Here is a 24,415-nt window from a genome sequence, read left to right as displayed (position 1 = left end):
ATGACCTATTTGTAACGGGCATATATAAATGAGCAACCTATACGACATGAAGGTAACGGGGTTTATATAAAACACCATTACAATATATGACTAGTGGGCCCAGAAGGAGACGCTTTGATCATGGGTAACGACTACGTGTAACAGTTGTAAGGTCACAATCGTTACCTAAATGGAATATAGGTAACGAGTATCAAATAACGACCACACCAGCTGACATGTGAGTCTGCAAGGAGACCTGGTAACAGATATCGGTAACGGACTTTAATAAAAGCCCGTTACGAAATACTAACTTTTGTAACGGCCCCTAGACTATACCCATTACTAAATCTCTCTGTGGGCCCACAAAAACAGCCATATTGAGTGCCTGGTAACAGATATCGGTAACGGTCTTTACTCAATGACTGTTACTAAATACTAACTTTTGTAACGACCTATAGACTATAGCTGTTACTAAATCTCTTTGTGGGCCACAAAAACAGCCATATTGGGTGACTGGTTGCTGCTGTTGGTAACGGTTGTGGTTGAATGACCGTTACAAATATCTCTTATTAGTAATGGTCATTGGCCCATTACCTTTGACCTGTGAATAGTTACGCAATAAGGGTAACGGTTGCTTTGCCCGTTACCTAAAGGCCATCCGTGCCCGTTACAAATCTGTGGTCCTCACATAGTGATTACAAAGGGAAATTAGATCACGGTGGAGGGCTCCGCCTCCTGTCCCATTTTTCTTAGCAGAAAAAGTTAAGTTACAGAGAAGGAAAAGTCCAGTTCACACCTTGGAACTATCATAAAAACTATTTTTTAATCTTCAACTATAAATTGGATAACGGAGGTCATTCAATTGTCGAAACCGAACAAAATTGACCCTTTGGGTGGTTTCAAATGTAGTTTTGTATTTACAAAGAAAGTTAAAAAATTCTAGTTAGATCTAAAAATCAAAACTAACTCATTTTAAATTAGAAAAATATGAAACTGGTACCAAAATTTTTCTAAAACGGTAACCTATTTGTTGGTGCTTTATTCTAATCTTAATTATTCAAATATAATAAGTATAACTGATAAGTAGAGTGCCAGTAGATATGTTACATTTTTAAAAAAATGTTGGCACCTATTTCGTATTTTTCTGATTTAAAATAAATTACTTATGCTTTTTTATTAAAAACTTGAGTATTTAAAATTTCACAAAATAAAAAGTTAGCTTTGAAACCGTTTAAGGCCAAATTTGTCTAGTTTCAATAGTTGGATGATCCTTGTTATCCGGTTTTGTAGTTAAAAGTTGAAAGTCAAACTTTTATGGTAGTTTGAAGGTGTAAACTAGATTTTTCCTTATAAAGAAACCATAGCATAATATGACTTAGTCCTTATAGGTCAGTTACCCTGTTGCTCTCGGTGTTATATATCAGACCAGTGAGGCTAATGTTCAAATATTAGATCTATCATTTTGGTCTTGACTTTGTTGGCAGAGTCTGACACGGAAAAACTTAAAGTGCAAGTGTCACAATGCGTGGAGCCAAACAGTGCAACACTTGGGCTGCGTCAAAGAAAATTGTTCAAGTACATTTGCCACAAGGAGACAAAAGACGAAGAAATTATTTAAATCATGTCAACGAAGACCAATGCTGCGACCTACGAGGTTGTTTAGGCGCGAAGGTCTTGTGGCAATTGGTAATTTCGAATGTTTCCATATTTTTTAACTTGGGGAAGCTCGTTTATTTGTAACCATGCAAGACAAGGTTGCCTTTGCAGGTATTCTCAGTATAGAGTTAGCATAAGAAACAAATACTCCTACAGTCCTAATCTTCATTTGTTAAATACTCCCCCGCCGTCCTGAAATATATAAGCCATTTTGGTTTGTCCTAAATCAAAGTATCTAACACATCAAATAAGTAAATTATAAGATATATGGCATAATAATGGATCTAATTGTTCTTGTTTGATATTTAAAATATTATTACACATTTATATAAACTTGGTCAAATTTAGAACAATTTGACTTAGAATAAATAAAAATATCTTATATTTCAAGACGAGGGTAGTAGAACCGTATTCAGTGGTGTAACAGCACAGCCAGCTGTCGTCGGATCAGAAGCATTGTCCGGATCAGAAGCATTGTCCTTGTTTTGCTTTCAGGTCTGTGGCAAATGATTTGCAGGGAGTATTGTGTGTTGTGTGGATGCCTGTTGGACCTGATCGAGTTATCTGCCCCAAAAGAGAATAGGCATGACGAGTACGTTTGGTTCGTAAGGCTGCCAGAGAAGCTCATTCTAAAGGATCGGAGCTACCCATGCTTGGCTATGACGACCCATGATTATTCGAGCTTGAAGACTGAAAGATCGGATCGGGTGCACTAGCTTAAAAGGAGGAAGGGGTGAATTAGACAACTTAAAAACCTAACCTATAGCTCCAACAAAATTGCACAATATTAAACTAAAACAAGCTATCTAGATGTGCAACTAAGATTTTTCTAGTGTGAAACCCCTATCTCAAAAGAGTTAAGCAATCTATAGCCTTTCCTATCAAGAAACTACTCTATGAAAGTAAAGGCACAAGAAATACTAGTATGAAATGCGGAAACGTAAAGAGCGGGATAGGAGAAAGCAAACTCTCGACGCTGGTGTTTATCCCGTGGTTCGGTTAGCCACAAAGGCACACCTACATCCACGTTGTTGAAGCACTCACTAAGAGTATCGCTTCTTGACAATCAAGTCTCTCCCATGAACTCAATCACGGTCACCTTGATCCCGATTTCCACGAACTTCTCCACAAAGGATGGGGGTCTCCACGTCCCCCGCACAAAGTCGTCCACGCCGCCCCACACCAAGTCGGAGGGTCGTTGACATTGCCGGCGAGCCTCAAAGCTCCAAGGGGCCGGCGCACCAAGATATCTTGTTGGTTCGCTAAAGAACCACAGCACAAAGGCTCAAAGCCTTGCTCTCTCACTCTCTAAAGAGCTAACCTAGCACTAACACTCTCAAATGTGTGCTAAGGACTAAAGATATGATCACTAAGCTCGTGGATGGCTTGGAGATGTTCTTGGGTGTGGGTGTGGTATTCCTGAACTCCAGCAACCTTGAAATGCCTGGGGGTTGGCATATATAGCCCACCAAGTCCATAGAGCCGTTACTAGCCGTTATCTACTTTTCTGCGAGGGCACCGGTTGCACCGGTGATAGGGCACCGGTGTAACCGGTCACTCACAGCTCTGAGCTAGCCATTGGCCCTCTGACAATGCCACCTGTTAGACCGGTGTGTTGCACCAGTGTCTCACCGGTTCAACCAGTCCTGAAGAGATCTTCTGCAACTGATGTGAAATTTTACCGGTGCCTTGCTCCGGTGGTTCATCGGTGTAACCGGTGCTGAACAATCTTCACTTGCACGCCAAACATGCTCTCTGAGTGATGGCATGGTGATTGCACCGATGCCTCAAATTAGCACCACCGGTGTAACCGGTGCTACTTGGACTTCTCCACTTGGCTGTGCATTGCTCGGCCTTTTGCACCGGTGATAGGGCACCGGTGTATCCAAAGCCAACCGGTTAGACCGGTGCTTAGTCACCGGTTCAACCGGTGCTACTGTTTTCTGCATCTTTTTGTCCAACTCGTCGTTGCTTTCTTTTGGACACTTCAAATATATTGTCTCTGCTTTTTCACTACGACTTGTCATCTCAGCGGTGGATTGGACACATCTCTGTGGTGAATTGGACGTCTTGGAGATGGTTTGGACATCATCCATGGAACCTAAAAATCTTATAAATGTGATCTCACAAATTTGTTAGTCTCATTGATTATGTTGTCACACAATCACCAAAATCACAAACAATGGCTTAATGGGGCCATGTTCCTTACAGACCCGTAATTAATTTGCACTGAACATCGTCTCATTTTGCATCAGCTCCCAGAAACATTCATGTACAGACATTTCCATCCCAAAAAAATGGCGTGGGAGCCTTCTACATGCTACTAGCATTTTGTTTCAAAACCGACCCCATACATTGAAATGAGAGTAATTTTGCAATATTGAAATGAACATATGTTGTGCCCATCTTTCCTTGTAACGTTCTTCTCTTTAATGACTCATTTATATTTCCAGGATTGTTCAATATATTACAATCTAGGCTAGATTAATGTACAATAGCCTAGTCAGTCTTGCATTCCCACTAATCATTGGTTAATGTGTAAAATTATACAAATGATACAATACATCTACTGAGGAACATAGTACATTAAATCTATTACATGGTCTCTCAGGTCTCTAATTAGCATTAAAGATGAGTTTACTCAATGCCTAATCCTTTCATGAGTGGAACTCAAAGTCCGCGCCATTTTGTTTTGATACCATATCATCATCTCTCCTCAGTGCAAATTAACCTGTGTTGTCACTGCATGGGCGCTCATTCACATGGCATACATCAACGATACTTGAAGCGATGCACGGGTGCACAGTAATTAATGCGGAAAACTTTGATGGTGTCCTCCATCTTTCCTTAGCTTTACAGAAGAGAAAAATTAAATCACATCGAGATTGTGAACGGGGACGAAAAGAAAAATAGAACCAAGGACGAATAGTACACCGCCTCACGCGGGTTTGGGTTTCCATTCTCGGAAAAGGTGAGCTTGATACCGCGTCGATCTCATCATTTGACTATAAGATCTGATCAGGCTTACTCTAGTATGCAAGAGGCATTGACCTATTATAATTAAGATTAGTGTGCAGTACAAGAAATGATATAGATTTTTGTTTCTTCATAGCTGGAATGAGCACTTCGAGGACAACTGATCTTGCCGCGTTCATCTGAATTGAAGTGTGAGCACAAGTTTGCATGAAGCTAGAACTTCACGCTGTAATTTGGAGTTTTGGACCTCATGGTTGTGCTAGCTTAGGTTCTTAACCCCATTCATGTTCCTTTTCAGACTCAAGCACGGACTGCCATCATTCAACTAGTTCATTAACGTATAAGATGTTCTAATTAATTTTCAATGAAATTAATATTTCCCATATTCAAATAATTGTCATTTTAGACAGTGGCCCCACCATTAAGACACTATTTTGACCATGAATTAATGGTATTAAACACATTCGAAACATAGTAAATGGGCAATATTTTCAAAAGTACCATTGAAGATGAATTTCATCATTCAAATGTTGAAAGTTAATTTATATAATATTCAAAGAGATATTGATTGAAAAATTAAAGCTAAAATTCATTGTCCACAAGCATCCCAAAACGACAGGTATTGGTACATTAGTTGCAAAAAAGGTACTAGTATCTATATGATTCATTAATTGAAATAGATTGCTAGGAGATACTTGATAGGTATGTACAGTTTGAAAGAACACAAAAAATTACATAGGCAACATCAATAATGGGAGATTTATGATATATATATATATATATATATATATATATATATATATATATATATATATATATATATATATATATAGAAAGATATTCTTATGCTGCAAAGACGAGACTATAAAGCATTTGTTCTTTGAGTGTCGTTTTGTGTGACCTATATGATCCATCACTCAAGGGGTTTCAAGGTTTTCACATTAAATGTTTCTCAAAGGTTTGGGACTTAGCTGTGGCAAATGACAAAGGAACTGAAACTGTTTATTCTTGGGCGAGTGGCAATTGCATTTTGATCGCTTTGGCTATGTAGAAATGATCCACTTTTTGGGGGGGAAAAGTAATTCCTCTAAGTTCTAGATTATCTACTCGACTATACACGGGCTTTGTTTGTGGGCTATCCTACATCAGCCAGCTTTGCAAGATATGGCTGTTGCAGCATCAGGACTCTTGGCGTGGTGACCATGGAATTACCTAGCTAGGTAAATGGATGGCGCTTTATTGCTTATCATTAAACCTATCTTTTTCCTTTCTTTTAGGTGTTTATGCCTCTATGTAGAGGCTGGGAGTGTTTTCAAGACTTATTTTTATGCAGCATGATATGCAAGTGCCCAAGGCCTCCATCTACTAACAATTGGCAAAATGGGTTCTCTTGTGCTTAAAAATAGGCACACCCCATCGTTCCCTCCGTCCACTTCTTTTCCGGTTGACATCTTCTTCCCCTTCGTGCCGCACCTCCTTCCCTTTGGCGCCATCAACTTGGAGCACGCCGCCGGTCTCCATCTACGGCAAGGGCTGGCCGCCGGCCTCTAGTTTTTCCATCTAGGTTTTGTGGCTGCCGCTGACGATTGCCTGCCCCTGGCCGCCCTGCCATGTGCGGCATGCACCATGGCGCTCCAACTAGCCCAGACAAACCCTGCGCCCGGCCGGCGGAGTTGGCAAACATCAAATTTTATGGAGAAAATATAAGAAACTGTTGGAGATGACTGGGGCTTGATGTCGGTCATCTAAAGCCAGTTCTTCCTCCTGTGTACGCTCTACTTACGTGCAAACGACCGACACATGACCGCAAAATAAAACTTGGCACCTATGCTTTTGTCCAGCCAAGGCGCCCATACTTGGAAAACATTGTGGCTCGCCTTAAATCCGATCCCTAAAATCCAATTATTCGAATATTGCTGAAGCAAAGCTACGATGTTTCACACATTGGAGCTACCTTAGTTGGTTGTCGCTGAGCACAACCTATCCTGTCGTTTCCGTCTTCGCCGGCTAGAACGTCGCCATTGCTATCACAGCGCTGTGCCACGATGATGATATCCTACTCCAACAGCGATATCCTGTTAGGGGTGGGCCCATCTCTCCGGGGAAAGTTTCACGTGTTGGAATATCCTGTCAGGGAGTGGGCCGATTTGTCCGTGGAAAGTTTCATATGCTGGAGCGTTGCGCTTGTGCCCATCTATCTGCTGCATCGCTTGGACTAGCGAACATGATGAATTTCATCATACTACTGCTGGAAGTTAATTTCTACTATTCAAAGAGGTATTAATGGTCAAAACTAAAATTCATTGACCCCGTGCATCCCAAAACGACAGGTATTAGTACATTAGTTGCAAAAAAGGTACTAGTATCTGTATGATTCATTAATTGAAATAGATTGCTAGGAAATACTTGATAGGTATGTACAGTTTCAAAGAACACAAAAAATTATATAGGCGACATCAACAATGGAAGATTTATGGTTTTATATATAAGATAGGGAATTTACACTTTTATAGGCAGCAAGAGATATTTCTTCTACTGCAAAGATGAGATTATATATATAGTATTTGTTCTTTGAGTGTCGTTTTGCGTGACCTGTATGATCATCATTCAAGGAGCTTCAAGGTTTTCACAGTAAGTATTTCTCAAAAGTTTGGGACTTAGCTGAGGCAAATGACAAAGGATCTGAAACTGTTTATTCTGCTTTTTTTGCGATCAAATCCATTTATTTTGCTAGCAGTGGGCGAGTGGCAATTACATTTTGATCGCTTTGGCTATGTAGAAAGGATCTACTTTTTTGGAAAAATAGTGACTCCTCTATGTTTTAGATTATACTCGAGTATAAATGGGCTTGGTTTGTGGGCTATCCTACTATGCATAAGCCAGCTTTGCAAGATACGGCTGTTGCGGCATCAGGACTCTTGGTGTGGCGACTTAGGAGTTACCTAACTAGGTAAATGGATGGCGGTTTAGTCTACGGATTGCTTATCATTAAATCTATCTTTTTCCTTTTCTTTTAGGCTGCATTTATCCCTCTATGTAGAGGCTGGGAGTGTTTTCAAAAGTTTGTACATTACCTTGATGTAATGCATTGCAATGAAAAAATACAGCCCCCAATAATGCGAGATTTACTTGGCTTTCTGTGAAACCCCTATTAGTTCAGCAAACTTTAATTAAGTGTACAGAGGTATAGTGATGTAAACCAAAGCTTTGATTTGTTTTGACGGTTTATTGTAGTCGGTTTTAAAGATCAGTAACAATATACAATAGGATCAAAATTTTGACCGTCAGACATGAGGCATATTCCCTCCATTGAGGCCACATGCATGATTATTTCTGCTATAGCATTGAGCTCTATTACATAAAAGGTTGGATCGAAGAAAAATTACCGATTAGGTAAATCTCGAAGAAAACATTTTTCTTGAAGGGTTTATAATAGTGGTGACGTTATGATAGATTGTCACAGCTTCCTTACATCAATGGCATCTTGTTCACTTAGTTCTCAGTTGAAAATGTTCTTGCATGAGTTTACAATTGACAGTGGCCAACGTGGAGGGGGAAAAACTCTTGTTGACTGATGACTAAAGCTGTCATAAAATTTTACACCATGCAGGTCGCGCGCTAGCTTGACCATGCCAAGTCAAAATATTTAAGGTTAGAACATCGGTTAAGAACTATACTGACCTTCATTTGAAACCTCAAGTTAATCTATATGGTCCAGAGCCCTAACATGTGATACATGTTTTCCGAACGTTACAATTCTTGACTTGTTTGAGATGTGTGACAAGTCAATACTTGCTTGAAGCATGAGATGCCCACAAGATCAAAGTAAATTAGCTACTCTGGAAGAGCATATCAAGAAAGTAAACTATGTAAACTAGCTAATACTAGAAAAAGATGTTGCAATCTTCAACCACAAAGAAATCATCCAATACATCAGATTTGAACAATCTCATATATATGATACGTCACAACTATACAAAATAATAAGAATAATTCATGTGGGTTACTCTTGTCATATATGTTACTGCAAAGTTAATATTCTTTAGAAAGAACAACACAAAATTCCAGCTTACATACGAAACTTTAAAAGTAGATATGAAAATAATGCTCGTGTTGTTTTCAGCTCTCCATTCAACTAGTGACATCAAGGGCTCCCCAACTAGAATAGGGAGCGAGCTGTTACTTAACCTCTTCTCTTTTTCATTTCGTCATTTAGCCCCTTTCCTAGCACTCCCGGTGTCATTCCTTCCTTATTACCAAAGGTCATAACAACCTTTGAGGGATGTCAGTAATGAAGGGCACTGTAGTTGAACCAAGGTTTGCTGTTGAACTGCTACTGGGTCGATTGGTGTCAGAAGTCGATAGTGAAGCAAAACCAAAATTAACAGTGGCAAAGTGGCGGCAAAGTGGCTCGGAAGAGTTGGATACAAATTGTGTTACAATATATATTCAGGCCTTGTTTAGATTCCAAAATGCAAAATGCAAAATTTTTATAAATCGCTTGCATGATATACTAAATGTAGTCAAAAAATAAATCGCATTACACAAATGGACTGTAAATCGCGAGACGAATCTAATGAGCCTAATTAGGACGTGATTAGACACTAAATTGCTACATTAATGCTACAGTAAACAAGCTCTAATGATGGATTAATTAGGCTCATTAGATTCGTCTCGTAGTTTAGAGACGAGATCTGTAGTTAGTTTTGTAATTAGTCTACATTTAATACTTCAAATATTGAAGATTTCCTTCCAAAAACACAAAAATGCAAAATGCATAGTGAACTAAACACACCCAGGATCAGACAGAAAGCAACTTGCAGGTCCAGGTCCAGGTCCAGGTCCAGGTCCATGCATAGTTGACAAAAGGACTTGTCCAAAATTCAACTTGAGTTCGAGCCCAACAACAACAAGCCCAGGTCCAACTTGCAGGCATTAGCCCACAGGATCGGACAGAAAGCATGGCACTCTGCCAATCAGGAGAAATTCCGTCGGAAAAGAAATGCCAACCAGAGAGAGGGAAAAGAACCCGGCAATCCCAATAAATTCCAAGGAAGCTTCTTAGTCACCATCTGACGCCTAGCTGTGTGCCTAACGGTTCATTCACACTTAGCATTGTGCATTTGGGTAGTTCATAAGTGTAGATTAGCGATATTAATAATAGTACTAAGCCGATGTCTAACCATGATCTAGCAAGGCCAACGGGCTTGTGCTTCATTTAAAGACCCCACATGGCATGGGCTCGATCGACGCACACGGTGCCAGCAATGGCAGATTCCGGCTCGATCCCCCGCCCAAGTCAAGATCGCATACGCACCACCCCCTCCGCCACCCCTAACATGACTTTAATGCACAACAAATCAGGTCAAAACTTGCAACCTCTACTATGCTCCTGCTGCATCCAAAAAAAAAGTAAAACAGTGTGAATATTTTTTACATATTTTTCACTTATATTTATAATGGGAGATTCTTCTTTTTCTCCTAAAGAAAAGAGATCAACATGATGACAGTCTATGCATCACTGGGCACTGTTAGAGTGTTGCGTCACTAGCTACCACTGCACTTGCTGCCTTGCAGATCTCTCTCTTCTCTTGCCGGGCACCCCATCTCTCTATAAAACCCTCCTAGTGGCCTACCGGATGCTTTACTCTGGAGTCTAGAGTCTGGAGCTTGTAGTACAGCAGTAGCGGTTTGGTGGTCACACACTCGAGCGCAGCTACTCACTACTACTCTCCACTGTATCTCTACTATCCTCAAACTCAGGCAGCTAGCCACTGTGTGAGCTCATCTCTAGACACCAGAGTGTGTGCTCTTGTGAGAGTGTGCGTGTGGAAGTCTGTGTGTGACTCTGCGTCCGTGCATTTGCCTCGTCCGAGGCATCAGTACGTCCTGGTCACACCTTTCTTGGATCTGAAGCTCGTCAGAACGAAGAAGGCCGGCTTCTCGATCTCATCAGGTTACAAGGTCAGTACTCATCAGTAATCCCTGGCTCTTTGTTTGCTCTTTGGATCGTGTTTATTTTACAGTTTGTTAAACTTCATTTGGTGTAATGATGTGTACTTGCAGGTGATTAAGTTCACCAAGAGGTAAGAACTGAAGATCTAGACAGCAGCAGCTGCTAGCTAGCACCATCACTTCACTAGCACAAACCCAAGGTCTCCGAGGGGCAAGCGGAAGAGGTAGGAAGCAACCCCACATGCTGTGGCGTTCTCGGGAGCAACAAGCAGCTTGACGGCCGCGCTTCCGTGAGCCCACTGATCGGCGCGCGCTAGCTTTCTTCGGCCGATCGAGCACCAGCGAGTGACCGCCGAGCAGCAAGCTAGCTAGCCATGGCGCCGCCGAGCTCGTGGTGGGGCAGCGAGGAGCAGCGCGGCACGCCGGTGGTGGTGAAGATGGACAACCCCTACTCGCTGGTGGAGATCGACGGGCCCGGCATGCCGGCCTCCGACAAGGCCCGTGGCAAGAACGCCAAGCAGTTCACCTGGGTGCTCCTCCTGCGCGCGCACCGCGCCGTGGGCTGCGTGGCCTGGATGGCCGCCGGCTTCTGGGGCGTCCTGGGCGCCGTGAACCGCCGCGTCCGCCGCAGCCGCGACGCCGACGAGGAGCCCGACGCCGAGGCCTCCGGGCGCGGCCGGGTGATGCTCCGGTTCCTGCGCGCGTTCCTGCTGCTCTCCCTCGCCATGCTCGCCCTGGAGACCGTCGCCCACCTCAAGGGGTGGCAGTTCCCGCAGCACCTGCCGGGGAACCTGCAGGAGCTCGAGGAGCAGCTCCAGCACCTGCCGGAGCAGCTGCAGCACCTGCCGGGGCACCTCCGGCACCTGCCGGAGAACCTGCGGCAGCTGCCGGAGCACCTCCGCGTGCCGGAGCGGCAGGAGATCCAGGGGTGGCTGCACCGGGCGTACGTGGCCTGGCTCGAGTTCCGCATCGACTACATCGCCTGGGCCATCCAGAAGCTGTCCACCTTCTGCATCCTGCTCTTCATGGTGCAGTCCGTGGACCGCATCGTGCAGTGCCTCGCCTGCTTCTGGATCAAGATCCGCGGCATCAAGCCCCGTATCCCGGCCTCCGGCAACAAGCCCCGCCGTGGCAGGAAGGGCGCCGCCGCCGACGTGGAGAACGGCGACGCCGATGACGACGCCGACGGATACATCCCCATGGTGCTCGTCCAGATGCCCATGTGCAACGAGAAAGAGGTCAGCTGCCACGTCTTCTTCTACCTTTTTACTTAGCACGCAGCTGCCATTGAAGAGTGGGAGTGACCGACCAATGCAAGCTTGCTTCTCCTTCCATTCCATGGCAGGTGTACGAGATGTCCATCTCGCACGTGTGCCAGATGGACTGGCCCCGGGACCGGCTGCTGATCCAGGTGCTGGACGACTCGGACGACGAGGTGTGCCAGATGCTGATCAAGGCGGAGGTGACCAAGTGGAGCCAGCGCGGCGTCAACATCATCTACCGCCACCGCCTGTCGCGCACCGGCTACAAGGCCGGCCATGAGCTGCGACTACGTCAAGGACTACGAGTTCGTCGCCATCTTCGACGCCGACTTCCAGCCCAACCCGGACTTCCTCAAGCTCACCGTGCCGCACTTCAAGGTACCTATAGTCTTACTGCTTCCTGTTTAATTATTTCTGTTTCTGCGCATCGATCTCCTCGATCACACATGCATCCATCCTAGCTAGTCTCGGATCTCAACATGCAAGTGGATGCAAGTATTATATGATGCCTACACATTCTAGTAGATTGAGATTGATGTAAACTATGCAATAAACATGTGATCTTTCCATGAGCCTAATTAAAGCCATGCATGACTTCAAGATCTGTAACTAATTAATTCTTCTAGCTAGTCTGTTTAGTACATTCCTCAAGAAATAAACAAGTACGTGACGTGTTAATGTAGCACTGAGACAGGATAGTGTAACTGTCATGGTAGCCACTGAAAATCTGAAATTTAGTAGGGCATGACCGTCCAAAACCCAGATTCGGTTGACTTGAGCTGTCGACTTATAGCTTGGCTGGTGCACTAGCTAGTAGGTTTTTGTGACAAAGAAATGAGCACCTTAATGGCCTCGGTCGTAGGACTATAAGTATTTATTAATCTGGATCCCTGCTAGGGGTATGTGTTAGTCAGACAATCTTATGTCCACGTGGATCGGTGCAGGGGAACCCGGAGCTTGGTCTGGTCCAGGCCCGCTGGAGCTTCGTGAACAAGGACGAGAACCTGCTGACCCGGCTGCAGAACATCAACCTGTGCTTCCACTTCGAGGTCGAGCAGCAGGTCAACGGCGTCTACCTCAACTTCTTCGGCTTCAACGGCACCGCCGGCGTGTGGCGCATCAAGGCCCTCGAGGACTCGGGCGGCTGGATGGAGCGCACCACCGTCGAGGACATGGACATCGCCGTGCGCGCGCACCTCAAGGGCTGGAAGTTCATCTTCCTCAACGACGTCAAGGTACTTGCTTGCTGAATCTCTGACATGCTTAGCTTGCATGATGTAAATGGTTGCTTTGTTAGACATTGACGGTTGTTATTTGTGACAAACAATAATTTGCAGGTCCTGTGCGAGCTGCCGGAGTCTTATGAGGCTTACCGGAAGCAGCAGCACCGGTGGCACTCCGGCCCCATGCAGCTCTTCCGCCTCTGCCTCCCGGCCGTCTTCAAGTCCAAGGTAGTAACGCACATGCGTCGTCTCCGATCCTCCATTGACGCATGCATGTTTCCAGAGCTCGAGCATTATTGACGATGTGGATGCAATAATCGATCTGTATGCAGATCCCGTTCTGGAAGAAGGCGAACCTGGTGATGCTCTTCTTCCTGCTGCGGAAGCTGGTGCTGCCCTTCTACTCCTTCACGCTCTTCTGCGTGATCCTGCCGCTGACCATGTTCGTGCCGGAGGCGGAGCTGCCCATCTGGGTCATCTGCTACATCCCGGTGCTCCTGTCCATCCTCAACATCCTCCCGGCGCCCAAGTCGTTCCCCTTCATCATCCCCTACCTCCTCTTCGAGAACACCATGTCTGTCACCAAGTTCAACGCCATGGTCTCGGGCCTCTTCCAGCTGGGGAGCTCCTACGAGTGGATCGTCACCAAGAAGGCCGGCCGCACCTCGTCGGCGGACGACATCCTCTCGCTCGCCGAGGAGACCCACGTGCCGGCGCGCCCGGCCGCCAAGCTCGTGCGCGGCGTCTCCGAGGGAGGGCTCCAGGAGTGGGGCAAGCTCAGGGAGCACGAGGCCGCCGAGTGGGCCAACAAGGAGGACGCCGCCGCCGCGCTGGCCGCCGCGCCGGCGACCCCCAAGAAGAGCAGCAAGGCCAACAAGAAGCCCAACCGGATCTTCAAGAAGGAGCTGGCGCTCGCCTTCCTCCTCCTCACCGCCGCCACCCGGAGCCTGCTCTCCGCGCAGGGCCTGCACTTCTACTTCCTGCTCTTCCAGGGCGTCACCTTCCTCGCCGTCGGCCTCGACCTCATCGGCGAGCAGGTCAGCTAGCCGCCGCCAGCAGAATAAACCTAGTGACCGGCTCACCGTGCACGGCGTCGTCGTCGGTCGATCCAGGCCACATGCACAGTCAGCAGGCCTCGCATGCATGCGTGCAGGTGCAGCCATGGGAAGGGACAAGTCATGGATGGATCGGCAGGAATTATTTTTTTTAGACCTTTTCTTCTCTTAATTTTTATCATTTTGATATTTTTTTTGTTCAGAGATCAAAGAGTCCGATGTTACTACCTGAAATGAACTGTTGTTCTGTGCTCTAGCTAGTGCTCTGTTATGCTAGGGTAGGCAAAGCAAGCAAGCGGGTGTTCGTTGTTCATTACCACATTCAGATGATGAGAGTTATCTATATATTCAGTAGCCTTCTTGTTTCCTTTCCACATTACATTTGTGATATGTGATCGATATGGTGTAACTGATACTAAATGTTAATGGATAAATCAAATCTTGTATGCTTCAAATGTTCATGAGTTCAGCCGCGTGGTTTTACTTTGAGAAATTATGATTACTCGACTCATTGCTACTGACACAGTTCAAATTAGAATCTTCAGACATACAGAAAGTACTTAGCCTCTATGTAAGGCAGACAGATCTATACAAAGAAATTATGATCACATTAAAAGGAAAAGCGTCCATCCAATTCATCACTCGACTCATCAGTTACATGTTCCTTAAGAGTAATTTTATATGATAATATTTGATTTTGTCGTTGTTGTGTCCTATGTATTCCCAGGAAATCTCGAGTTGACCAGAACTAAAACGATCTTGTATTACCATGCATGCATCTAAGCAAATACTGTACAATGGACTATGTACAGCATTTAAAAATCAACTACGCTCCTATAGTGCTGACCAAAGTGAAAGTGAAAAGGACTATACCGAGACAAGAGACTGTTGACATCTACAAGATCAGCCATAATTAACCTAGCATTTGTCAACTATTGGAACAATCAAAACTGCAGGAAGGGGAAAAAATACAGAGAGAGAGAGAGAGAGAGAGAGAGAGAGAGAGAGAGAGAGATCCAGAAACCAAATGTTGGAAAGCTCAAAGCTTGCTTACCTGACAATTGACACTGTGATCGATTCAGAAGGCCGGTCAGATCGTTGACGGGGCACATGGTCACCTCGATCACCGGGAATTCTTTTATCCGATGATTCGCCATCAGAGTATCCGGGGGAAAAACAAAACCTCAAGTGAAACCCTAACCCTGCCCTACAATTCGAGGGAATCAAAAGGTGGCAATCAAAATCGAACCCACTAGGTCACAAATTCGGCGATTTGTGTTCAACTAAACATGACGGATTTGAGCGAATTTGAAGGCTGCTGTACCAGAAAAATCACGGATGGATGTCTTCGTCCCAGGCACCGCCTGAGCCGCGGCGAGAGAGGCACACAGATTTGGGCAGAGCACGCCAAGCTGGAGCAGCGGTCCGTCGCCGATCGGCGCGGAAGTGGGCGAGTTCCCAACGAGCCGGTGGCCGTCGTCGCCGAGGGCCACGCCCCGGTGACCGCGCCGGCGGCGAGCCGCGCGAGCGTCCGGAGTGTCACGGGCCGGGATGAGCAGGCCGGTTCTGGAAACGTGAAGCCTGTGGAGTAATTGGATTGGGCTGACTGGGCGACGTAATAGGCTCTCGTTCATTTTTTGAAGTTTTGTTGGGCTAGTAGGAATAAGCGAACCTCTGCCTGGGCCTTATCACGGCAAGTTTCCTCAGAAGCATACTCCCTCCGTCCAAAAAAAAACAAATCATTCTAAGATTCGAAATTTATTCAAAAACAAGTCATCTTACCTTATTTTAAAAGTGCATATGCATGAAAGAATCAATAGTGTCAAATAAGAGAAGTAAATAGGGGCAACATGATTATTTTGCCCTTTTGTTAATTTGTCCTAGGATGACTTGTTTTTTGGATGGAGAGAGTAGAGATAATCTTATATATCTTGCAGGAAGATGGGAAAGATATCCAATTTCCACTTTAAAATATGTGCACAAATATTCAATTTTCACTTTAAAATCCGTGTACATATATGCATCCAACGATGATGAATCAAGTGGTCCGGTCGAGAATCTGCAGAAAAAAAAAGAGAGATCAATGTTAACAACATGATATACTTGTGTTTATTGCAAAGCCATGGCGGGAGATTCATGATTGACAATAGAACAGATCACGTGCTATGTGAGGTACTCATTTTTCCATAGAGATTCATTCCATTTGTGCTTATAGCAAACCTAATATTCCTAGGATCATCCCTGAACCAGCCATATGTGTTATCAATATGTCTCCATTGAGCACAATCCGTAGGGTGACGTAGCATTATGTTTTTATTATGACCCTCTTCATGCCAACGCAACAATATTCGCTGCAGTCTTGAAATCAGAGAAAAGTACCATGCAACTTTTCTAGGAGTCCCCTTCTTCCTCTTATTGTTGTCCTCTCCATCATCACCACCATTCTTTCGATGCTTGTACCTCGTTATTCCACATTCAGGGCAATGGTCCAGATCTTCATTCTCTCTACGAAACAGGACACAATTATGATAGCATGTATGATTTTTTTTAAAATTTCAATCTCACTGGACACACAATCTGCTTGGCCTTCTACATAGTATCTGGGAGCAAGTTTCCTTCTGGCAGCATATCCTTCAGGAGAACAAGCAATTCTTTGAAACTCTTGTCCGTCTAACCATGAGCAGCCTTTAGTTGCAGAAGCTACAGGTCCCTGGTTACCCACGAGTACTTCTCACAATGGGGATAAAGAGTTTTTTTTGGAATCTTCAATAAATTGCATTACTTACGCAGCTCAGTTTCCATCATCTCATCTTCTTCTCCTCTTACATCACGGATCATGTCTTCAATATTGTCGACCAACACATCAAATTGATCATTATTGCACTCCAAAATGCACTCCTCACTGATATCATCATAAGCTTAACCATCATCACCATTGCCTTCTTCCCCATCTTGATCATCATCCTGCCTTTCCCTGTTGTTCGGGCCTTCTTGATGATCAGCGACCCATTCCCCCCTTTCGTTAGGCCCTTCCTCTCCGTGCTTATTCCAACGAGTGTAATATGGTAGAAATCCACGAACGATCAAGTGCGCATATACTACTTCAAAGTCAGAGTATTTCTTATCATTTCTATAATCAAGGCACCGACAGTAGATTATTGTTTTAGACCTCGCTTCCATGTCGGCCCTCGCAATCTCCATGAAACACTTCAACCCTCTCAAGTACACAGCGGACAACAATGGGTAGGAAGGTCCATCCAACTTTTATCCTCCATCTACATCCGCAAGAACACAAGATTTTTCAACAATTAATTGAAGAGGAGAGGGATGAGAGGGAATGAGATGAAAATATAGAGGGGGGACAATTTGGAGCACTAACCTTGCACGACCTCGAAATCGCCCAAAATGGTCGCCGCCGTATACTGGGAACTGCCTGCCCGAGCGACGGCTGCCAGATGGGAAATAGTAGGTCAGGCTCAAATGTGACTACCATCAATTAGACCTGTCACCTATGTGCTCTACAAAGGTGACGGGCTTCATGGAGGGCCATCACCTGTATCTATAAGAACAACGCCCGTCACCTATGACATAATTACAGGTGACGGGCTCCACATATAACTCGTCACCTGTAATATAGGTGATGGGCTTCATGAGCTGCATAATCTTTCCTCTGTCAAAGGTGACAAGCTACTTTTTGCGAGGGACCCTAGGAGAATAATAGGTGACGCGCCTCATCTGTGCGCGTCACCTTTCATATTAGAGTGACGCACAACAAAGACATGTCACTTTTGTGCACGTCACTATAGGACGGTTCTAACATAGTGATTGGTACCGGGCTTCGTTACCAATGAGAGGTCATTCGTAACCCATAAATAGTAATATTGGCTATGCTCGTTACCAATCTTTCACATAGTACCCCCACCCCCATAATGCGACAATGATCAAAGCAACATGGCAGGGCACTGCAGAAAGCTAGATGATTCTGGACATAATCCTGTCCCTGTTCTTGCATCTCTTTTCTCTAACGTTGTAAGTTGTATTTTCGGACAGATTTAGTTTACTCGAATCACAAAACATATATGTAATAATGGTTGCAAAAAGTATAACTCATTTATTCGAACCTCATTGTCAAATCAAATAGTAAACAATGAATGGTACTCATTCTTCAGAAGACCAGGAAAAAATGTGATAATATTGTTTATCTATTATATACATACATATTTTTTCTTGTTTTGGTTAATATATGCCATTGTTCCTCTGACCTGCACTAGTTCATCAATACATACATCGTGATAGCTCCATGAACTCTTCCAATCCAGCTATTGCCACCACGTCTCCCGACGATGCGAAATTTGTTGAAACAATCTGCATTGACGAAGCATCCGTCCGGATTATAACTTATTTAGAAGTACTGTACATATAGTACATTATTGGTTGAACTTTGCAAGGCTAGAACACCAAGCAACATTGCCCAAGAGACTCCCATTCTCCCAAGCTTGATTATTAATAAATAAACTATGTAAAGTGTCATTGAATTTTGGTTAAAAGTAGCCATGGCATGCAGCTACCAAATCTGAAAATATATTCCTAATTCTCATCGCCGATAAAAACACCAGTCAACTGATTGAAAATTTGGAGCATGAGCCTATGAGCTAAGCGCTTGACAATAGGAGTAGCTGGCGCCATGGAGTCATGGACTCGCTCTCGATCACCTACGTCAAGAAGCAACGAACGTGCGCGCCTACATAAGCAAATGGCACCGCCGGCGAGCCGAATCTAAGCGCGAAGATGGCGACCGGCAACGTGAAGGTGAAGACCGGGACGCGGCCGCCGTGGGTGGGGCTGGCGGCGGCGGTGTGGGTGCAGATGGCGGCGGGAAACGCGTACACGTTCCCGCTCTACTCGCCGGCGCTCAAGTCGGTGCTCGGCTACGACCAGCGGCAGCTCGCCATGCTCGGCGTCGCCAACGACATCGGCGAGAACTTCGGCGTCGTCGCCGGCGTGCTCTGCAACAGCCTCCCGCCCTGGCTTGTGCTGCTCGTCGGCGCCGCGTTCTGCTTCGTCGGCTTCGGCACGCTCTGGCTCGCCGTCAGCGGGACCGTGATCGGCATGCCGTACTGGCTGGTAATAACTAATAACTGAGAATTGCTACCATTTCAGTCGTTATCTTGAATTCTTGATCGATGATCTTCAGTTCTTATGTTCTACACATGCTACATCGTCATGTCCGTGATCTTCAGCTCTGGATCGCGCTGGCGATCGGGACCAACAGCAACGCGTGGTTCGTGACGGCCGTGCTGGTGACCAACATGCGCAACTTCCCGCTCCGCCGCGGCGTCGTCGCCGGCCTCCTCAAGGGCTACGTCGGCCTCAGCGCGGCGCTCTTCACCCAGATCTTCTCCGGCGTGCTCCACCGCTCGCCCACGGCGCTCCTCTTCCTCCTCGCTGTCGGCCTCCCCGTGGTGTGCCTCTCCACCATGTACTACGTCAGGCCGTGCACCCCGGCGCTCGGCGCCGGCGGCGACGAGGAGGACGCCATGCAAGACGGCCACTTCGCCTTCGCGCAGGCCGCAAGCGTCCTCCTCGGCACGTACCTCGTCGGCACGACGGTCCTGGGCAGCGCCGTCGAGCTCTCCGACGCCACCAGCTACGCGCTCTTCGGCGTCACCGTGCTGCTGCTCCTGGCGCCCCTCGCGATTCCGGTGAAGATGACACTGTTCAGGAAAAAGAAGCGGCCAGCAATGGAGCCACCAGCAGCAGCTTCAAGCGCCGAGCCACCGGCGTCGGCCGAGGAGGAACCATTGCTGATCCCATCGGACGCGCCACCGCCGCCGGCCGACGATGACTCCGAAAAGCTGGACGTGCTGCTAGCGGAAGGGGAGGGTGCCGTGGTGAAAAGGAAGAGGCGGCCGAGGAGGGGAGAAGACTTCGAGTTCGCTGAGGCCCTCGTCAAGGCCGACTTCTGGCTGCTCTGGGTCGGCTACTTCATCGGCGTCGGCACCGGGGTCACCGTGCTGAACAACCTGGCCCAGATCGGCGCCGCCGCCGGCATCGCCGACACGACCGTCTTGCTTTCCCTGTTCGGGCTCGGCAACTTCCTCGGCCGGCTCGGCGGCGGCGCCATCTCGGAGAAGTTCGTGCGGTCGACGCTGCTGGCTCCCCGGCCCATCTGGATGTCGCTGACGCAGACCGTCCTCGCCGTCGTCTACCTCTGCCTGGCCTACGCCCTCGCCCCGGGCGTCGTCCACGCCTCCGCCGCAGTCATCGGCGTCTGCTACGGCGCGCAGTTCGCCGTGATGATCCCGACCACGTCCGAGCTGTTCGGGCTCAAGAACTTCGGCCTCTTCTACAACCTCATGTCCGTGGCGAACCCGCTGGCCGCGGTGCTCTTCTCCGAGGAGCTCATGGGGCGGCTGTACGACGGGGAGGCCGCGAGGCAGCGGCGGCACGGCGGAGGCGGGCACCCGCACGCGTGCCTTGGCGCCGAGTGCTTCAGGGTCGCGTTCGTGGTGCTGGCCGGGTGTTGTGCGCTGGGGACGGCGGTGAGCTTGGTGCTGGCGGCGAGGATACGGCCGGTGTACCGGGCGCTGTACGCCGGCGGGTCGTTCAGGTTGCCGAACAGCTCCCAGCAACATTGAGACCTTTTGAAGGGCGATTGTTATGTGTTGTAAATTTTTTGTATTTTTTGCGTAACCTTTTGTGGCGATTTGGAATTGGTTTTTCAATTGAAGGGGAGGTGTGCACGTGTGTTGCTCACCTGGACAGGACAAATGATGTCCCATTTGTTTTTTTTAGAGGAAAAAAAATTATAGTGTGTTAACGACCTGACTTTGCATACAGCATACTCTATGTACTTATATTTTCCTTTCAAATAATTAGGAAGCAAAATAATTAGGTAAAAATTTGGTAACAGCAGCACCCGCCCGAGCCATCATTGTGCTGGCCGTTGGGTCCCACAACGACCTGACGACGCCTGATCTTATCTTGCCTTGTTTGGTTATTTTAGGATTTAGAATGCACGTTTTCTAAAAAAATCTCACATGCGTGGAGTATTAAACGAGGTGTATTTGCAAAACTTTTTCAGAAATGAGTATAATTTTTCATGACGAATCTAATTACGGTAATTAATTCACTACTACAGCCACCCCTATCACCGCCGGTTCTAAAAGTGCATCACCAACGGTTTTGGGTACCGTTGGATTTAAGTCGTTGGTGATAGCGGGGCCATCACCGCCGGTTCCAGAACCGTTGGTGATGGAGACATCAATACCGCTGGTTCGTATCTGGAACCGTTGGTGATGGGGACATCAACACCGCCGGTTGAAGATACGAACCGGCGGTGAAGACCTTTTTCCCATCAAAAAAAAATATTTTCATATAATAATATTGCATCATTTGTACAACATATATAATATATAATTATAGCAGCAGAATTCAACCATATGAGCTCATGCATCAAGATTAAACAAAAGAGTCCATATTAAACAAAAGAGTCCATACAATCACCTCTCAGCCTTCTCTCAGCCTAAGTAGAAATAATTTTCAGATATCTAGTAGAGAAGTTGAGAACTGACTTTTTCTTGTCGATGTCAGGAATATCACTTCTCTTTTGAGCCATGGCTTCTGTCAACTCCAAAAACCAAAAATGACACTCAGCATAATTCTTTGTAATGGCCACTGGAATAGGCAAATAGCTAGGTGAAGAAGCCATTACAAACACAATCAGATATCTGAAACAAGCATCTATCAGTCCATCAGCTAATCTTATCCAATCAGCAAGCTTATCTCTGTTCAAAGAGCATTTGGTCACAGAGCATTAAAAAATAGCACAATATAGAAGTTATCTTACCGCAAAACAAGATCCCTTCACAATGGACCATATGTTTATCAAGTTCACCTGGGACCTAAAAAGCAAAGATTAGCTGGTTAATACATGCAGCTATCCAGTTTCAAGAATTAAGCATGTCTTGATCACCGCAAAATGAAAGAACCACTATATATCTGCAAAATGCAAGAAAAATATATGCAGGAATTCATTTTCTTACCAGTAAAAGATTGGACTCAATCCACCTGTTCCTGATGGAGGGTGACTGATCTATCGAAGCTGAAAGAATAAAGTAGAATAAAGTAGCAGGTCCAAAAGAGGCATTAAATAAATAAGAAACCATGAGGTTCCAGTTTCAGAAAAAAGAGGCACGGCACTGGTCGGACATCATGTTTCAGAAATTTAATTATCAGAGCATATCCACCATGACTTGTTAACATAATAACAAGACAAAGAACAGGTCTTAGGGGTCTCAAAAAAATATTATCATAATTTGATCATGATGTTGGAGCCTAACGGCACAAAAGTGTACCAGTGTTTTGAGCCCTTGATTTTAACACAGTCGAGATTAGGGGTACAATCTGGTGGGTGCACTGCATGCTGAGCCTCTCAGCGGGGATCTCATACAAGGCAATTAGGGAAGAGATATCCATAAATTTGCATCGATCCTTTAGGGGTAGGGATCTCATACAAGGCAATTAGGGAAGAGATATCCATAAATGGCTCTGTCAGATGAAGTGCCACATCAGTGGAGCCAAATCTAGAAACATCTTCCTTTTCTGAAAAATAGTTGTAAAAAAAATTACATACTAAAAGAAGGTAATCAGACGAGAGGACGACTTACTTCCTTGTTGGGTACCTAGTGTAGAGTACAGTACATGATATGAGGAACCAGTGATTATGAAGGAGCAGGGTAAAATTAACCCAGGGAGGGGGGCAAGCGCAGTTGCGTGGGTGTGGCAGCGGCGGTGCAGCGGTTGAACTCCCCGACGAGGCAGATGTAGGCGGGGCGGGGCTGGAAGCGCTCGTGGGTCACTGATGGCTTGATCCGGTAGAGCCACCTGCAGCAAAAGAAGCTGAATCTGAATCAGATGGATGGAGCAGTGAGATTGGCTGATGTGATGGCGGAGGAGGAAACAGGCGGGGGAAGGCTCCTGGCTTCTAGGCGACTCCGGCCTGAGCTCAGGGAGGAGTGCGCCGGCCTGAGCTTAGGAAGGAGGACGAGGGGGCGGAGGCCCGGCCGCGGCAGATCCGCCATGCCTGCACGGATCCGGCCGCCATGGCCGCCGTTCAGGCCTCCGCCACCGCCGCTGCTACAAGAGGGGGCGGGAGGAGGGTGGAGGGAGGTGGAGGGGGCGGAGGGCCGGGCGCTGCCACCATGGGAGGGCGTGGGAGGAGGGAGGATTGGGCGGAGGGCCAGCCGCTGCTGCCATGGGAGGGCACGGGACGAGGGAGGAGGACGGGGCGGAGGGCCGGCGCCGCAGCCATGGGAGGGCGCGGGAGGTGGAATGGGAATTGGGAGGAGGGCGACACCACGAGGGTGGGAGGGCTGTGGGCGGACGCCAAGGGGAGGAGGAAAAAAATACCGGAGAAAGAGAGAGAGGGAGGGGAGAATGAAAAAAATAGGTGGAGAACACATCACCGCCGGGTCATATTACAATCCGGCGGTGATGCTTACGTATCACCGCCGGTTCGTAATACGACCCGGCGGTGATGCTGTCGACAGCATCACCGCCGGGTCGTATTACGAACCGGCGGTGATACGTAAGCATCACCGCCGGGTCCATTTGGAACCGGCGGTGATAGACTATCACCGCCGGTTCGAAACAAACCGGCAGTGATGGGGCGTTGGCGATGATGTATTCTGTAGTAGTGATTGCTGATTGGCTATAGTGATGCCACAGTAACCATCACGCGGTCAAAGACCTCATTAGATTCTTCGGGGTTCCTAGCGCAGGAGTTCTGAAGTTGATTTTATAAACCGGCTTTATTTGACAACGTAATTAACGGGCCCTTCTCTACGAAACTGCCCTTGTTTATTGACTTGGCGACGCGTAAAGAGCTCAACAGCACCGTTAGTTGCGAAGGTGCCGGCAGGAAGCACGAGGTTTTAAGAAAACCCGATACTCTTTAAGCATTGGTACAATATTTCACTCAAGTTTGCAAAGGTCTATCCTTTTCCTTGATAATTTGGTGCCTATTGATGACAAAAATTGACACGACTGTGTAGACTGATCAGACGAATGTGCACAAACTGGCTAGACCGGTTCTGAAACTGGACCAACCGGTTCATCTGGGGATTTTGGGAATGGTCCCAAAAACAAGAAGATGGGGAGGCCAGAAATCAAATATAAGAAGAGTGCTGCTCAAAAACTGAGGAATCGGCCGAGTAAAACTGAAAAAGGCCAAGTCAGTGCCAAAACATCAAGAGCCATCGGATCTTCATCAACAACAAACTATTCATGTTGTTGCATCGTATTCGTT

At 46.5% G+C, this 24,415-nt stretch overlaps 1 protein-coding gene, 2 long non-coding RNA genes and 1 pseudogene across 4 annotated transcripts; 2 read left to right on the top strand and 2 right to left on the bottom strand.

The window, feature by feature from the left end:
- Positions 1-8,547: 8,547 nt before the first annotated feature.
- Positions 8,548-15,705, bottom strand: LOC120679759. Of its 2 annotated transcripts, XR_005677313.1 has the most exons (3): positions 15,431-15,700; positions 15,161-15,313; positions 8,548-8,944 (listed from the first exon to the last, which is right to left on the bottom strand). It is a non-coding gene; the product is annotated as an uncharacterized LOC120679759 (long non-coding RNA). The 2 variants fall into 2 exon arrangements; XR_005677312.1 differs by lacking the exon at positions 8,548-8,944 and having other exon boundaries at positions 14,696-15,313; positions 15,431-15,705.
- Positions 10,270-14,473, top strand: LOC120679758 (annotated as a pseudogene).
- Positions 15,706-18,894: 3,189 nt separating the features above from the next.
- LOC120678005 (protein NUCLEAR FUSION DEFECTIVE 4-like) lies at positions 18,895-20,744 on the top strand. The gene is made up of 2 exons (XM_039959170.1): positions 18,895-19,230; positions 19,347-20,744. The coding sequence occupies exons 1-2, from the start codon at positions 18,895-18,897 to the stop codon at positions 20,742-20,744; spliced, it is 1,734 nt and encodes a 577-aa protein (XP_039815104.1).
- Positions 20,745-21,713: 969 nt separating this feature from the next.
- Positions 21,714-22,224, bottom strand: LOC120680168. Its single transcript, XR_005677496.1, has 3 exons — positions 22,152-22,224; positions 21,956-22,010; positions 21,714-21,836 (listed from the first exon to the last, which is right to left on the bottom strand). It is a non-coding gene; the product is annotated as an uncharacterized LOC120680168 (long non-coding RNA).
- Positions 22,225-24,415: the final 2,191 nt, after the last annotated feature.

The sequence above is a fragment of the Panicum virgatum genome, chromosome 6N (genome assembly GCF_016808335.1).
Source record: "Panicum virgatum strain AP13 chromosome 6N, P.virgatum_v5, whole genome shotgun sequence".
Taxonomy (NCBI): Eukaryota; Viridiplantae; Streptophyta; class Magnoliopsida; order Poales; family Poaceae; genus Panicum; species Panicum virgatum.
Note: the sequence above shows the minus strand (reverse complement) of the source record. Positions and strands in the feature narration are given on the sequence as shown.

What these genes read in the sequence shown, in the direction of transcription:
- LOC120678005 (XM_039959170.1), top strand. Translation starts at nt 18,895, where the DNA reads ATGGCGACCGGCAACGTGAAGGTGAAGACCGGGACGCGGCCGCCGTGG. An exon ending in TCGGCATGCCGTACTGGCTG is followed by an intron (nt 19,231 to 19,346) that starts GTAATAACTAAT and finishes CGTGATCTTCAG; the next exon opens with CTCTGGATCGCGCTGGCGAT.